Source organism: Folsomia candida, unplaced genomic scaffold, assembly GCF_002217175.1.
Source record: "Folsomia candida strain VU population unplaced genomic scaffold, ASM221717v1 Fcan01_Sc033, whole genome shotgun sequence".
NCBI classification, from domain to species: Eukaryota; Metazoa; Arthropoda; class Collembola; order Entomobryomorpha; family Isotomidae; genus Folsomia; species Folsomia candida.
In genome coordinates this window covers 689,009-705,786 of record NW_019091225.1, presented here as the reverse complement: position 1 = coordinate 705,786, position 16,778 = coordinate 689,009, and the positions used below count along the sequence as shown (strand labels likewise).

At 39.6% G+C, this 16,778-nt stretch overlaps 1 protein-coding gene across 1 annotated transcript; it reads right to left on the bottom strand.

Moving 5' to 3' along the window:
• Window positions 1–2: 2 nt before the first annotated feature.
• On the bottom strand, window positions 3–8,937 carry LOC110860712. The gene is made up of 4 exons (XM_022109802.2): window positions 7,698–8,937; window positions 1,435–2,409; window positions 900–1,093; window positions 3–823 (listed from the first exon to the last, which is right to left on the bottom strand). The coding sequence occupies exons 1-4, from the start codon at window positions 7,914–7,916 to the stop codon at window positions 682–684; spliced, it is 1,530 nt and encodes a 509-aa protein (XP_021965494.1). The 5' UTR covers window positions 7,917–8,937; the 3' UTR covers window positions 3–681.
• Window positions 8,938–16,778: the final 7,841 nt, after the last annotated feature.

Here is a 16,778-nt window from a genome sequence, read left to right as displayed (position 1 = left end):
TATGATCCAGTTAACATTTTCATTTATTTATTGTTGGAGTACATCACAATTATTATATGATTTGTTCACGTGTCTTGGAGTAGAATTTATAGGGTGGCGAGACGATATTATATTTTTTCTGTATTTTTTTTGCTAGTGAGACGAGCAATATTTTGTTCGAGACTTTATTTTTTGAAGATTTTAAAGAAGAATTTCTTGGAGTAACAGTCATAACTATTCTACACATTTGATAGTTAATTAATTTGATGTATGTATGTACGTATTATCATGAACCTTGATTTGAAGAAGGCGAGAATATGTATTATCTTAGTTAATGGTTGGACAATTTTTGTTTAGACAATGATATCTGGATAACTGTATGGAGCTAAATATGTACGGTCGTCCACTATTTAACTAACTAACGAATGAGTGTGATACTCTACAAAACTTAAAAAAACATCACAACGACTAAATAATCAATTAATTATCGAGTGTCCGCGGATATATTTGTTTAGTTCGAAACGGGAAATGTATCATATTTTTAGTGACAGATTTATAATTTACTGACAAACGTTTTATGTATGACTACAAGAGCAAAATACATTGAGGACTAAAATCACTTTCTCCTCCTCCTCCGTCTTCTACAACGCCTCGTCGTCCATCTTGTTCGGCTTGTTCAGGTTTACTAGTTAACGACCCTAATCAACTTATCACAGTCGTAATGCTCAGGTACTGGGTGGGCACGGCGAAAATTTCCTTGCACATTTCTGACGACTTTTGCTGTTCGTGGTTAAAGTCGTGAAATCGTACACTCCATAAATCAAGCTTCTTCAACTTTGGAAGCCTGCATTGATAGGTCAAAGGTCAAAATAAGTATGTACTTATCATATTATTTTGCGGATAAATTAATTTGTACGTACTTGTTCAGGATAGAGATCGAGCCATAAAATCTGCCGAGTGCCAAATATTTAAGGTTGGTCATCGGTTCGGGAAAAGTGAAGCGATGCAGGGGATGCTCCGGAATGTAGGGAAAACACAAGTGAAGCGTCTTCAACGTGGTAGCCGTCTGGGCGAAAAGGATTTCAAGAGACCGCTCCAAAATAACGTTCTGATTCTGGAACATAAGAAGGAGAAAGTTAGAGAGAGATAGCGGATAACTCGGAAAATGGGTCATGAATTTAATGACGACAGTCTATTTACATAAGCATGGATCGGATGATCGCACAAAAACGAGCTTGCAAAAATATTGATAATACTGTGCAAAAAGTGAGATTGCTGAGAAAATTGTACCCCATAAAAAGTAAGTGCTCCCTGCAAATCTCATTTCCATCTTTTTTCTTACTCTCATCATTTTTTTAATATATTTACATAGTTTACAAAATGATGGGAAGCTTGTCATTATTTGCGTTATCAACGTGGTTATCTTTCCTAAATACTATGATTACATAAACCTACCGGAAATGAGAAGTGGTGGATCTCTGCAAAGTCCAAGATAACAGTATTGAGCGGAAAGTTCTTCGTGGCCAACTCCACCATTTGGCCGGGATTGAAGGCAAGACAAAAGTTGAGGGTGGAAAGTCTGGGCAAATTCATGGAAAGAATGAGCCGACCCAAGAGAACGTTGATGTAGTCGTCGAAAAACTTTTTAGACCCCGGAATGCTAATTTCCTCCAGATTTGGCGTCGCCGAGAGTAACTCGGCCAAGAAGACTTTCACCCGGTCCGCGTCCCTCTCCGTCACGAGAATGTCCAACTCCAACTTCTTCACCGAGGACAAGATAACCCCGGAGTTATCATCGTCGTTGTTGTGGTTATCATCCTTCTCGAATAAGGATTCCGGACACCCCCACTTAATTTCTAGACGAAGCGTCTCCAAACTTGGGACGCGTCCCTTCCATATATTTCCCAAATGGGGTAGCCGCTTCGGAAAGTTGAGAGGGATCAGATCCGTGGTGTATTTCAGATCAACTATTTTCTGACCCATTGTGTCAAAGAAAGTCTCCAGAATTCCCGTCTCCTCGTCGAGATTGGAATTATCGGGGTCAAAGTTGAAGTGAAAGTTGGTATGAGACAGGATTCGTGCCGCGTTGGTGGTAGGATTAATGGGAACGACATGTTTTCTCTCCTTTTTCTTAATAGCTCCACTTTTATTGTCTTGTTGTTGTTGTTCGCCCAGCAGCAATTGTTCGTCCATTTCAGTTATGTGCTCATCTTCCTCTTCTCCGGAGATGGTGGTCATCGTCGTCGCATTTATCGTGGCTGGGATGGTGGACATAAGGGCCAGGTAAGAGGATAAATGTGACATCTTGTTAAAGGTTATGACTTCCTTTCGTCCCAAGTGGCGTGCGGCGATCTCATTGTACTGGGAATTCACGAGCCGACTATATCTCAACTCTGGGAGGTCCAAGTAGCTCAGGATATTGTCCACGATCTGAAAACATAAAAAAAACAATAAGAAATAAGTAATGAGCGATATGTCACTTCTTTTGGTCATTCGGGTGGGATTTATACTGCAGAACAATAAGACATGGTGGCATTATCTCTGTCCGCGTGTCACCTCCTCCGTTATTTCTCCACCCCACGACACCATGCACAACAGAAAGAAATCAATTAACACAACTGGCAGGAATTCTCTCCCAAGGAGACTTTCTTATGAAATAAACTGGGTGAAAGTGCAGAATTTCATCATCAAGGAACATATTTGCCCAGCTGTAAGTAAAACAATAATTGTGCAAGAGGGAAAACTAATGACAATCTTTTAACCGTATTACGGAGAAGAGTTTGCAGAATTTCGACATACTTTTGAAATTAAAGTGTCAACAACATCTCCCAAGTTTTCCTCCTTTTTTAGTCATTATAATTTATACTGTTTAAGCTGGAGATTCGTGCTTTCACCTCCTACTTTCATCACCAGAATGAAAAGGAAGGAGGACCACTCATGCAGTCTGTCCATTTCGCGTTGCTTGGGATCCTGCCAAGCACGACCACGAGCCAGCCAAGTGGAATGTAAATCTGCTACTGTGTCGAGATTGGGACAATATCTGACACGAGAAGGACGACATGACCGACTTTCTCATACTTTCTTTCTTTTCCTCTTTTCTCTCTCTGCCGGGGAGCTGTCGAGTCTGCGAAAACTTTCCCTTTTATTCTTCCTCTTTGAGTCTGAGTATAAAAATAAAACTGAAAGTGCATCCCGTCCTGCTTTTTGTCATGTTAGTATTTCTATTCTTGGTCTCCCCGGGTAGTTGGCAGCATTACCCTCTCATATTGACCAAGCCAAGGGAAAGTGTCTGAATTGATGCTGCACGTTACGACGACAGGCAGCCAGCATTGTCTTCTTTTGCTCCCTCATAACAAATTATGTATTAGTGCAAATGTCTTCGAGCTCTATGTACGACTCTCATTCGAGAAGAGAAAGTCTTTATTCTTGACTTTTTATGTTTCAGTGGATATGATTCCTCCACTGCAATACTCAAAAAAAAGTCTTGCACCACTGCAATAATAAATTGTGAAGATTTTCCCATTTAGTTTACTGCTGGATGGATGGCTTTCTCCCTCCGACATTAATCTCATCTATCCATCCATCTATTGAAAATATGCAGCAACAACATGATGAGAATTCCTCAGATATTTGAGAACAAATGTACAACAATAAAGTCGTCGTTTGTGAATTGTATTGGTTGCAATCTTGTTAGTCTCACGAACAAGGAAGCAGAAGAGTAAAGTTGAGCAGCTCGTTTCGCTCGATAAAAGTTGGACTGACTGGATATTTGAGTAAGTGTAATAACTTTCTCCACTCCACTTACTTGAAGAGGAGAACTTTCCTACAATCAGCGGAACGTGATTGGAATGTTGAGCAAGTCAGACTAATCCGACCTCTGAGTCCGTCCCCAGACTATCAACGGACGTTCGTTCGTAGGTTGTAATAGGAATGGTTCTACGTGTAAATATACATTATGTGAGTACCTCAAGTGTGCATTATCGAGGAGGATGCTCGATGGGACAAGTAAGCACGGACAAAAGTCGAGTTTAATTTAAATTATGCACGGACGTGATTATGCAACGGGTTTCCTGTCTTCGAATGACTACTTGATAAATGTGACCACTAAACTAACCGTAATGATCTCTCCGTTAAGTAAACTTTCTACTTTCTCCCTGAGTGGTTAAGTGATGACAATAATTAATGAAATATGGTCTCCCCGCATGTTCAGAATTTTTAGATTTCGTCATTAAACTAAAGTTTGTGTCTTGGGAGAGAGCGGAATTTTTGGGTTGTGTCCAGAATCGATTTCCATTTTCTCTGCTAAGCCAGCCAAATTATCAGGAAGACTGACAACAAAGTTTGACACATGAACTTGGCCCAAGTTTCGATCCTACGTATCTACGTCTGGTCTGAGTAACTATTGTTTATTGAGGATTTATGTATACTTTGCTTTGCTGGTGGGTAGGGACATGTGTATGTATTGATTATCGAAATGATGGGTATAAAAGTGTGCCTCGTGTGCATTTTGCATAAATAAATATGCATGTACATACATACTGCTACTGCTACTGCCGTATGATTATATTTTTCACCCAATCCACGTCATCTGCTTCTTTTGTCAAGGGCGCCGTAATGACAATCGGTTTTGAATATTCAATGGAAATCAAATATTTGAGATTGATGAGAACACTCAGCTCAGCACGAGAGGTTTCTCCAGATGACAAACACATAAAACAGTAAGCACCACCACGACCATTATTATTTCGAGAGAGGACGAATTCAAGTCATTCCATCAAGGAACAAAACCACTTTATATGTGCAAAACTCTGTCTGTGAATGACAGTTTCCTCCCACAAGGAGAAAGTTCTACTACCCACGATATGTACTTAGATACGTATGGACCTTGAACTTCTTAAACTGGATAACCAACAAGCCAACGACAATCGCATTAATAGAAAAAAAAATCAATTTCATACAATACACGATCATAAATAACTTGAGAGTACATTAAAATAAAGTATAATTCCATTTCCGTCGTCGCTAAGCTGTCCAACCCACTTATCTAATATGCATACATGATTCGCTATTTGTTGCCAAAAGTTGGGAGAGTACATTCATGGAAAATTTGGTAGAAATCCTCTCACAAAATTTTCCAGTATGACACACACTTTGCTTTTATGAAGTGCAAGACGTTCGGAGTGAGCTATGTACTTACTGATAGCCAAACATTTCGTGGGGCTGATTTCGTGTATTCATTCTGTATTCATATTACGTATTCATAATGTAATTGGTTCCCTGTTCGATACCGAATCAATAATGCAAAATTTCTCCCACTCATTTTCCACCGCTATCTACAAATATAAGCTCATGTGCATGTAGGTATGTATGCATCTACATAAAACCACATTACACCACCTAATGAATTTCTTATGTTCCCGTAGTATGGATATTATTGTGAGTGGGTAAAAGTTATTTCCAGCCAAAGGGCAGGACCTTGGGTTGGGCCTGCATGCATACATAATATCGTGGCCGTGATAATGGTGAACCTCAACTTGAATGAATCCACCAAATTGGAAATTGCCAATTATGAGTGAAGGTACATAACCGTGTGTACATACATAAACTGCGAAATGAGGGGGTGAGTGAGTGAGATTATGGGACGACCAATTTTTACCAATTTTTTCCATTTGCTCAAAACCTACGTATGTAAGAACATGCCTCCTTTTCAGGAGTTTCTATTCAATTTCTTCTCCTTTTATGATAAACTATGAGCTTCATTACCGGTGCCCTTTCTAACAAAAAATGCTAAAAATCAAATCTTTTCAGTTTCTTTTTTCAACTTGAAGTTATTAAAAACTTTGAAGAAACTGCAAAATTCCTTTTCACCCATCTTTTTTTCCTAATTTGGAAAATGGGGCACATTCATTTCAAAAGGTAAAGAACCTCGGCATACATACATAAACATGAAAACTTATGTACATACTGCGCGGCGTGCATGGTAGTCATCTTTCGACACGGCTATTATCATAGTTTAGTCATCCATCCGAACGGGAAAATATTTATGCAGCACTTTTTTTACCCTCCTGAGCACGCATTTTTTTCTGTTTTTAACTATTGACTCAAGTAATGTAAGTAATCACGTTAGTGTTTTGACTAGTGAATCTCACTCCTCAGTCCTTAGAATTTCGCTTCTCAAAAATCAACCACCAATGCGAATTCGACTGTTTTTTTCTTCTTCCAAGAAGTAAACACGGATGGGTGAGCATTAAGATGATTTTTTTTACTCAAGTCAAGTCTGCTACCTAATAATCCTGACTAAACGAGTATTATGTATGTACATACATACGTCGCAACTGATCGCATCACCACGGAAAGAAATATACATATGCGTACTTTCTGTGTACACAGTCTAAAATTAAATGGATCATTATATTGCGCAAGACTACCGACCCATTAAAGACATGCTGCTTTCAAAACCGAAAAGTAAATCTACCCCTTGTTACAATATTTACTGAGGGAGCGGTAAATAACTCTCGTGGGAGGTATTTCAACACACATCTATTTGTCTACATACATATTTCACCATTAAGCTTTAACGACTTTCCCCACAGATGGATGGATTTTGCAGATAAATAATTGCAATTTCGCAACAAAATATCGCCCCGAAAAATACAAAGGATAGACAAATTCGTAGACATATGTACATACACACCCATCCATCCATCCATGCTTTATTATTCTGCATGTGTTTGTGTAATCATGTGGAGCTTAATAACTTGGCGTGTGTATGACAAGCTTTATTTATTATTAGCCTCGACTGGGGAGGATGAAACCGGAACTGCAGTGTGAGATTACAGTGATTCACACCTAACTAACTGGGTTACGTACTCGGCCTGCCTGCCTGCACCACTTTTTGGCACGTAGTGCTAAATTTTGCATCCAACTTTTCCTCAGTGAGTGAGTGCGTTCGTTATGTATTAGTGGCAAACAAACGAGAGAGACTTCCTTCCGTCGTAAATAAATCTTGATTCCACGGGTCACAGGATTGCCTGAGTAATTTATGTGGTTCCGTGCAAGTTGTTTGTTGTAAGTAAGTCAGCCTGCCAGACAGGTCAAGCCAGCAGAGTTCTCGTGTCGTGTCAGAAATTACGAGTTGACATTTAAACCAGAAACATGATAAAGTTAAGAGTACCTACATTTATAAATTAGCATTTTGCATGTATCATGAAAATGTGGATACAATTTTTATATGCATATGATTCCATATTGTTAATTGATTTGATTGGACCTCGGTGGTCGTCCGTGCTTCACAATTTATGCAATTATTATTGCCAGCCGGTTAAATTTGCTTGCACGCCTTTTTCTAATTGTGTTCTTAGGAAGTGACGCATTATGAGGAGTATGATTGTCGCAATATGTTGGAACAGGAATTGATCGTGCACTCCGTACCGTTGAACTTGTATGCAAGGCTTGGTAAACTAGTCAATTTGGCATGTGGGCCATGCCGAGGGAAAAAAAGAGCACCCGGTACGACCATGCAGTTCTAAAAGCTAATCGATAATTGGACAGAACAGAATCATGTATATAAAGTCGCAAGCCGGCGGCGGCAGCGGCGACTACAACGAATGTCGCGATTAGTATGCAGTTCGTAAAAGTGTGTGTATGTACATAAAAGACTACTGCTTAATTAATTCGCCTGGAAATAAGCCTGACGAAATGGATGAAATCGTACTTACATGCGGAATACACAACGGATGCGGTCTGTCGAGATCCCAGACGAATTCGTCATGTTCGTATTCTTCTTCCCTCGCATAAAACGGTGGACCTTGAACGACCACAATTTCCTCGTCGTCGTCTTCTTCTCCTCCTCTTGACATCGTGATCCGATTCAGATCGCCCAAACTTTCCCTGGACGGGGACAATGGGAGAAAGTTGAGGTTTTTAATGGGATCCATCCTCTCTGCACTTTCTCTTTCTCTGATATCTTCCTCAACTTTTGGGGTGATAATCAATGTGTAATCAAAGCCTCGCAAAAATTCAATCAATCCAGTTTACTATCCTTTCTTCCCTTATGCAAATGGCTTTTGCAGACTTTCTCTCCCTAAACTTTTGGGTGAAAATGTCACTTTGAACTTTTTCTGTGTTGCTTTCCAAAGTGAAAAGTGGGTCACGGAGCGGTTTAGCGAGAATAATAAGTCCATGGATAACTACACGAGGCGAGATTCTCTTTCTCGGAAAAGAATGTGGTCGAAGTTGGTTAACTAAGGAAACGTGGTTCGTGGTGGTTGGTATTTACTACTCGTGGGAAAAACTGACTGACGACGACTCGATCTCTGCTGGTGCGGTTTGTTCCACCGACGAATCTCAAATGAAATGAGCACTCGAGGAAAGTTGGGCTTTTACAGGTTCCACAGCAGAGCGGTTTTCGTACTCCGGGAAAGTTTTTGCACTCTCCTCCGGCGAGACAAAAACCAAACCGCGTTTAACATCAGCACCAGCCAACCCCACGCTCACTTACAGATATTCTCGTCCGTTAGTTGTAGATTTCGCGTGTGCTTTTTGGTGCCTTTTGTACTTAATATCCGCATTCACGTACAACATTTACTGCATTGACTGTACAATTCGCAATGTCAAATGGCACACGTGTCGCTGCTTGCGGCAGGCAACTTTCTGGTATAAATAAGTATGTGCGATGAATCAATTATGCAGTGAGATTGCCTTTTTATTGGGTGTCTTGATATCCCATTCGGCCTGATAAGGAACTTATCTTAATCTCCGATGCAGAAATAACTGGGTAAACTTGCAGTTGTGAGTAATGCAGAAAAAATGAATTTGTTATACACATAAAATAAAACTGCACAAGTTTGACAGGGTACGAATCTGTGTGGATGGAAGTGCTTATCAATAATAAATCGTGGTTCCTCTTATCATGCTGTTCTCCAAATGAGAAACATCATTAGCAATCCGTTCGCTTTTATTTGTTTGTCAACTCGTACCCTTGTGTTTTATGGGAGCAATTTAAACGCATGTTATTTACATACTCGAGATATTCTCTGTACGTACGTGGTGGCTGAGCAAGTTTGTATGTATAAGCTGTCAAAATAAGTAATAATGGATCCACACTTAATTGCGTGATTCATCGGGTCGGGTGGGTGGATGGATGGGTGAGGAGACGCATAATATGTGAAGTCTGCGTAGGAAAAATACCAAGAAATTGTCACGTCATTGGACTTGTAGACATAAGACGAGTGGGTGAATGGATCACTTAGGTTAATAAAGGGATACGTGACCCATCACACTTATGTATGTGCATACAATCAAATCAAACAAACCCATTATTCAGGTTTGACTGCGTCGATTGTTGATGCATTCAGATTGGTAACAAACAACAATTATGTACATACATACAATGTCAATGAGTTAACCGGTGTGAAGGGCATACATACTTACAAACATGTAAATGTAAAGTTGTTGTGTTCAATTCTAATAAGTAGATACATACGTGCGCATATGTATGTACAAATTAATCGAAACGCAGACACAATCGCCTTGATTTCCGATGATTCGATGACGCAGATTCGTTCGCAACTTTTCTTGCTGTTTGTTTGCACTAATCTGTGCAAAAACTACAAGACAAATACACACTGCGGGATGGTGGTGGTGGTGGAAAATCAATGCTTATCTGATTTTGATGAGACGTTGAGTACCCCATCACGTCAACGCTTACTGAATGAAACATCGTTTCATCTCTGGAAAACTCAGCGGAGGGAATACGCACCACTTAAATTTCCTCCGTGGTCAGTTCAGTCAGCCCTCACGGGTCGTAAAACTTGACCTATTGCTTTACTTAATTTAAAGCAGAGGGACTGCTCGACTGGAGATATTTTTTACAGGATCTTCCTCTACCGTGCCTACATCTGTAATCCGATCCTCATTTTATAGTCTGTCTCAAAATGAAGAGATAGTTTTGGAAAATTCTACTATTTCTTAATAGCTTGGTCCTGGGGCCCACCGTTTTATTATATTATAGCTCAGGTATTTCTACAAGTTCATGCCAAGTTTCATTGAGTTTTGACTTAAGTCAAGAAATTTATTTGCAATCTTACAAAATTAGTCAAAACCAACTGTCTCAAAAGTAAGAGATAGGGCATTTTTTTTAATTTAAACATTTTATAAGATAATTCGAAGGGAGTAAGTACCCTCGAAACGTACTCTAGTATTTGGTAAAACCTTTCTTAGCTAGCATTAACGCGAATATTCATCGCTTCATGGAGTCGTTGAAGTGTTGAAGGGTCTCCAGTGGGAATTTGCCCATCCGCCATGCATCATTTGCCCCAATTCCTTTTTGGTTCGAAATTAACGCCCACCCGACGCGAGAAGTTGGCCCAAAAATTCTTCATGGGATTTAGGTCAGGACTGCTAGCCGGCTAAGCTAAGTTCCCGGCATTTTTCCTGGCAAAGAAATCCATGATTAAACGGGAAGCATGAATTTGGACGTTGTGCTTATGAATATCCAACCTCATCCGCAAATTCTCGGTCCCAAGCTGACGAGATTGGACTGGCGTACTCTCTGATAACCTCGTGAACCTGTTCTGTGTGTAATCGGTGCTATTTCGGTCTTTCCAGGATATCCAAATCCTCCTAAGATATTACAAAATTGCCCCTTAAAAATTACAAATTTAATTTAAATACGCTTCACATTTATTAACACATATTTTGGTATGTGGTATTTTCTAGACAAGAACATAGGTGATGCATGGGACTAGAAAAATATTCTGCATAAAAATATTCGTCTAAAAATATGAACCACAAATTTATATTGAATTTGTAATTTTTAATGGAAAATTTGGTAATATTGCGGGAGGTTTTGGATATCGTGGAAAGACCGAAATAGCACGAGTACACCCAGAACAGATTCACAAGGTTATCAGGGAGTACGCCAGTCAAATCTGGTCAGCTAGGGACCCAGAATTTTGCTGATAAGATGGGATATTCAGAATCACAACGCCCAAATTCATACTTCCCGTTCAATCATGGAGTTCTTTGCCAGGAAAAATGCCGGGAACTTGGCTTGGCCGGCTAGCAGTCCTGACCTAAATCCCATGAAGAATTTTTGGGCCAACTTCTCGCGTCGGGTTGACGTCAATTTCGAACCTAAAAGGAATTATAGCAAATGATGCATGGCCGATGGGCAAATATCCCTCTGGAGACCCTTTAGCACTTCAACGACTCCATGAAGCGATGAATATGGGCGCTAATTCTAGCTAGGAAAGGTTTTACCGAATACTAGAATAAGTTTCAAAGGTAGTTAGCCCCTTCAAATTAACTTATAAAATAATTAAATTTCAAAAAAATGCCCTATCTCTTACTTTTGAGACAGTCGAAATTGACTAATTTTTTAGACAGAGCGTATTACCTGTGCTTTTTATGATGCCTACGTCAATAGAAGGGCCTAAAATAAACATGAAAGCCAAGTCGGGGAAACCTTTAATTGAAATATGATACATTTTCTATCCAAAATGTGCAACCAGCGAAAACAAACTTTTGCACGGAGACGAATAGCAGTTTAATTAGTGAAGTTTTGGTGCCAGTAACTTTATCTGGGTCCCGTTCCCCTCGGAAAGCAATATATTAGCGAATGAAGCAATAAACCAAAATGTTACTCTCTCTATTCCTTTGTTTCGTGTGGTGATTAGCTTTCCAAATGAGGAGCCGAGCCGTTATCATTAAAAGAGAATCGGCACTAAAATGGCTGTGTCAAAACCGTGTATGTATTTGAACATTGATGTGAATAATGCATTTCCATTTCATGGGATGTGATGATATCTCGTGTTTCTTCCCATTGTTTTTAATACATAATATTTGCTGACTTAATGAGCTCACCGCCACAAAATGAGGGAGGAAAATATAATTTGAGCAATCAGTCGTGTGGTGGGTGCTTATATAGCTTATGTAACGTAAATCCTGGGATTTGGTGGGTCTTTGCCATTTTTATCATCGCGTCATGTCTCTTGGGCAATTTCCGTCTCACAAATCCGTCATTGGTGAATATGATCGTCGTTTAATTTGGTATTTTGATAAGCCCCCATTTATTTATGGTGGGTATTTAGTCGTGCATATGCTCTAATTAGTGAGGTAGTTAATAATGGTAATGTTTTTGTTGTGCAAGTTTCATCATAGTCCATTCATCATTAACGAAGTCAGTCAGCCAAAACAACCATTTTATTATCTAAACTGTTGATCTCCGCACAATGTGAAAAATATTTGCTTCCAAGAGCAAAATTGGTACGGGCGGAACGGAAATATCTAATTTCATGGGTTAACAGTAAATTCCTTTTTGTCATCGTGGCCAGAATATGAATTCAAATGATTGCACCCAATTTCAAACCCCGTCATAAAAATAGCACGAAACTTTTCCACCTTTTATACTTGACAATTGAACCGAATAAAAATGAGAATGTGGATTTGAGAATGCTTCAAAAGACCAGACCACGATCAAGCAAGATGCACGTCTTAAATTCCTCTAAAGGTAGATATGTATTTCTTGAATTTCTGCCTTCGTCACCGTCCCGTCTGGGAGGTGGAGATAGCGGAAAAATGGAAATATTCAGAGAGAGATCATCATTTTAATAATGCTCATCCTGAATTTTGATCTCGCAGAGAAATTGAGCTCTGCTTGGTGGAAACTAAGCCGTGTGTTTACTTTCACCACCACTTCCAAAATCTTTTAGGTAATGGAGGAGGGCGAATCTAAAATCTAAAATTACTTGTACAAATACCAAGAGAGATCACGTCCAGGATCAAAAACGGTATTATTGATCGGGCGAGAGTGAATAATAAAATATCGTATATCGTGGCCTGGCGTGGTATAATATTTCATAATTTCGCACATGTTTATCTTTCATAAAAGCCGAATTTTATTGCGTCAAGACAGATTTTATTTCATTTTTGTAAAGTGATAATTTCTCAACTTTCCTCGAAGAAGAAGGCGACGCTGGATGCGGTACTTAATAATTTGCAGACTTGCTGAAATGAAATGAACGAGGCAGCCGGCAGACCTTCAGATCCACACTTCCCCTCACATTACAAGAATAAAATGACACTTGACTATCGACAACGTGACATCTCGACCTGCCAAATTTTTCGTAGGAGACGAGTCTCTCGTGTGGCTACATATTGTCCCCTTATCCATAACCAATTCGTTCCAATATAGAAGAATTGAACAAGTGGTACGCACATTTTCCATCCCATCCTCAACACCCTCCTTCCTTCTTTTTACGAGCTTATTCTTATCGATCCTTCGCCCTGTTTGGTGACCCATATTCTAAAATTCGGGTCGTGTATATCCATCACACTAATACCACCACCATACCAGCTACACAATGAAGAGGAGGATGAGAGAAGAAGAGATCTCGAAACTTTTCGTCAGTTTGGGTTGGATGTTCCTTTTACTTCGCTTTATTCCTTCTGCTGCTTCAACTCCTTCCTCCATTAAGCAAATGCATCTGTGTCACAAAAGAGACAAATAAATGCAGTCCTTGCTGGCAATGAGAGTCCCATAAAAAAATTTGCCTTTCCATTTTACGCATACTTCGCCCACCTCCCACGGGAGGGAATATACAAGTGCATACATACCGAGTCAAAAAGCAAGGGCAACCGTGCCATTGAACAGTGGGCCAGATTTAATAAATTTTGGCCAAAAATGTATTTGAGCCGAATTTGAAGAACTAAAAATTAGATTTTGGTGTCCAACAATAACCTAAAGCACATATTATATAAGGAAATTTTTAATAGTCACCTGCCACACCCCCAGTGGGTGTGGCCCTCGGCGACTTTTTGATTCGTATGAAACCATGTCATATGATATATCATTTTTCTCAGCTCGACGAGGGGATCTCGACACAATTATTACAATATTGACACCACACCCCCAGTGGGTGTGGCTATAAGCAAATTGTCGATTTTAACGAAACCATGTCATGTAATATATCATTTTTCTCAGCTCGACCAGGGGGTTTCGACGGTATACCTAAAATCATTGTTCAGCGACTTTTCGATTTTAATTAAACCATTTCATGTCGTATAATGCATCATTTCTCTTAACTAAATGAGGGGAGTTTGGCAAAATAATTAGAATTGCATTACGTAAATTAAGAGAAACCCACGCTCAAAAAATTTAGTTTTTCACAATTCCTTGTTGCATTTTTCATAATTCCGAAATAGCATACAAAGTTTTAAATTATTAGAAGCGTATTTTTATAATTTTATTTTTAGTTTATAATTTTTGCGGAAAAATCTTTTAGTTCTTTCGTTTTTGATATAGCGTTAGAATTACAAAATATACAACTTTTTGACAAATTTAAATTTGAGTTAAAAATGCATTCAAAACCACCATAAGTAAAAACACGAGCATTCATGGAAACGCAAAAACACAGGTGGTGCTATTTCGGTGTGGAAGAAATTTAAAATCGGAGAAAACAACTTTCAGTGGCTGAACGCCACACCCACTGGGGCTGACTGGGGCATAGTTTCAAAATTCTAATAATTATGTCGAGATCCCATATGTAGAGCTGACAAAATTCTATATAACGTGACATGGCTTCTTTAAAATTCAAAAATGGCATAGGGTCACACCCACCGGGGGTGTGGTTTTTACATTTGAATTATTCTATCGAGATCCTCTCGTCGAGCTGATAAACATGATATAACAAATGGCGTTGTTTATTAAAGTCGAACATTTTCTGATAGCCACACTTACTTGGGGCGCGGTTTCCCAATTTTAGGTATGCCGTCGAGTCCCCCTTGTCGAGCTGAGAAAAATCATCACGTGACACGGCTCCGTTAAAATCTAAAAGTAGCCGAGGGCCACACCCACTGGGGGTGTGGCGTGTGAACTGAACATTGCTGGTGGTGCCCACGATGTCGAGGTATTTTCTCGACATTAACTTTGGTTTTTAGTTTTTGAAATTTAGCGGTATTCATAAATTAAATTTTATAATTTCTTTGACTTTGTGGCTAATTTCAAGGGGGTGTGGACGAATTTTTAAAAAGTCTGGAAATATTTGGTTCGCCCATTGATCTAAGGTTTCGAAAACCTCCACAAATTTGAAAATCGGTCAAAAATTTGAAAAGTAATCCGAGTAATTTCAACTGTCAAACCGAAGTACCTTCAAACTCACTTTAACCCAACCACTCCCATCGCAATTCGCAGGAACACTCTATTTCACTGTATTTCATCGATAGATTCAATTTCAGTGAAAATCTCATTTTCCCCCAGACCACACCCCCACGAGCTAGGGGGTGTGGCACAACTCGGGAACACTTAATTTTACCCTATTTCATCTATTGAATAAATTGCACGAAGAATCTCATTTTGCCCAGATCACACCCCCTGGCGCCAATGGGGGTGGTCCGATTAACCCCAAATGCTGATAGGATCCTCCACCTGGGGTTACATGTATGATGCCGGTGTTGGTTTTATTTAGCAACTTTTGCTTTCATGGGTTTAACAAATCCTTTGAACAAAAAAAGACGTACAATTTGATGCATTATATGACTCGGTAAATTTTCAAACGTCAAAAATGTGGACGATGTCGGGTCAGTTTCGTATACAACAAGGCCAGAAGTAACCTATGATATAAAAAGATCAGCCGGAACAGCCGGTGGCGAGTGGTGGGGCCCATTGAAACTTGTGTCCAATCATCCCAATGGTTTCTCAGATTTCTAAAGTCTTGTTACTTCAAAGCCAGAGTTCAATAATTGATGGAATTTTTCAACAATGATAATGGACTAGTACTCTATTCATTCAGTACAAAATTTACCCCGTAGTTCACCTTCAGTTAATGGCCACAAAATCATAGGTCCTGGCCCATCGTGCATTGGACGCTTTATTAGGTGCAGACTACGGAGCAAATAATATTTCAGAAACAGCAGCAACAAACCAATTTATCTCAACCTGATGAGAATGAATTACTGTACTCGCCGTGAAATAAAACATAAAGGGAAATGTTACACAAGCACAATATTTAGGGCTTTTTCCCAGACGTAGTTTTCGAGGAGTGTGTGGAAAATAAGAGAGAGAGAAAGCCAGGTTATTTATATTTTACACTCATGCACCCACCAGCGAGACATGATTTCATATCATTATGTATAAAACATGAAGGAGAAAGTTTCAATTTGCTACAGGCCACATACATAACAGATTTCTACGAACTGTGCATACATACATACCCGACTTTCTGCGTTGTTTTCCCCTATTTTAAGCACCAGGCTAAAACTTTTACCTTAAAACCGAATCAACATTTATTAACTGAAACATTGCTTCGCCTCGTCGTCAGACCCAATTTATCTCCGGCTTAATTGTCCACTCAGGATGAAAAAGAAGTGGGAGAGGAAATAATAAGGTGTTCCGAAAATAGATTTTGCTAGGTGCACTCTTATCTAAATTTTTTTTATTACGAGGAGAAAATGATCGTCTCCTATCTCCTTTTGATCCTGAAAAATTGGAGCGAGTGAAAGCTTGAGGAGCTTGAGGCGGTGGGTGAGAGATGGAAAACGGAAGAGTTGAAGGGGAAAGGCAACCCTTTTGTGAAAAGTTCCGCTGGGTGTTTTTAAAAGAGAAAGTTTCCTCGACTTGATGGTGGTCTGTCTGTTTATGGCAAGTGGAGGAAGAGAAGAAGCTGATGCTGTAGGGGACATAAAACCATTTACGAAACAAATGCAAACCGAATTACTACCTTCATTTCTAAATTGTGCGCTATTCTCTTCTCCATCCAAATCCAAGGGCTGGCTGGCCTTGCCTTCTGCTCCGGCTCATC

What these genes read in the sequence shown, in the direction of transcription:
- LOC110860712 (XM_022109802.2), bottom strand. Translation starts at nt 7,916, where the DNA reads ATGGATCCCATTAAAAACCTCAACTTTCTCCCATTGTCCCCGTCCAGG. An exon ending in ATCCGTTGTGTATTCCGCAT is followed by an intron (nt 2,410 to 7,697) that starts GTAAGTACGATT and finishes TTATGTTTTCAG; the next exon opens with ATCGTGGACAATATCCTGAG. An exon ending in TCCACCACTTCTCATTTCCG is followed by an intron (nt 1,094 to 1,434) that starts GTAGGTTTATGT and finishes CTTATGTTCCAG; the next exon opens with AATCAGAACGTTATTTTGGA.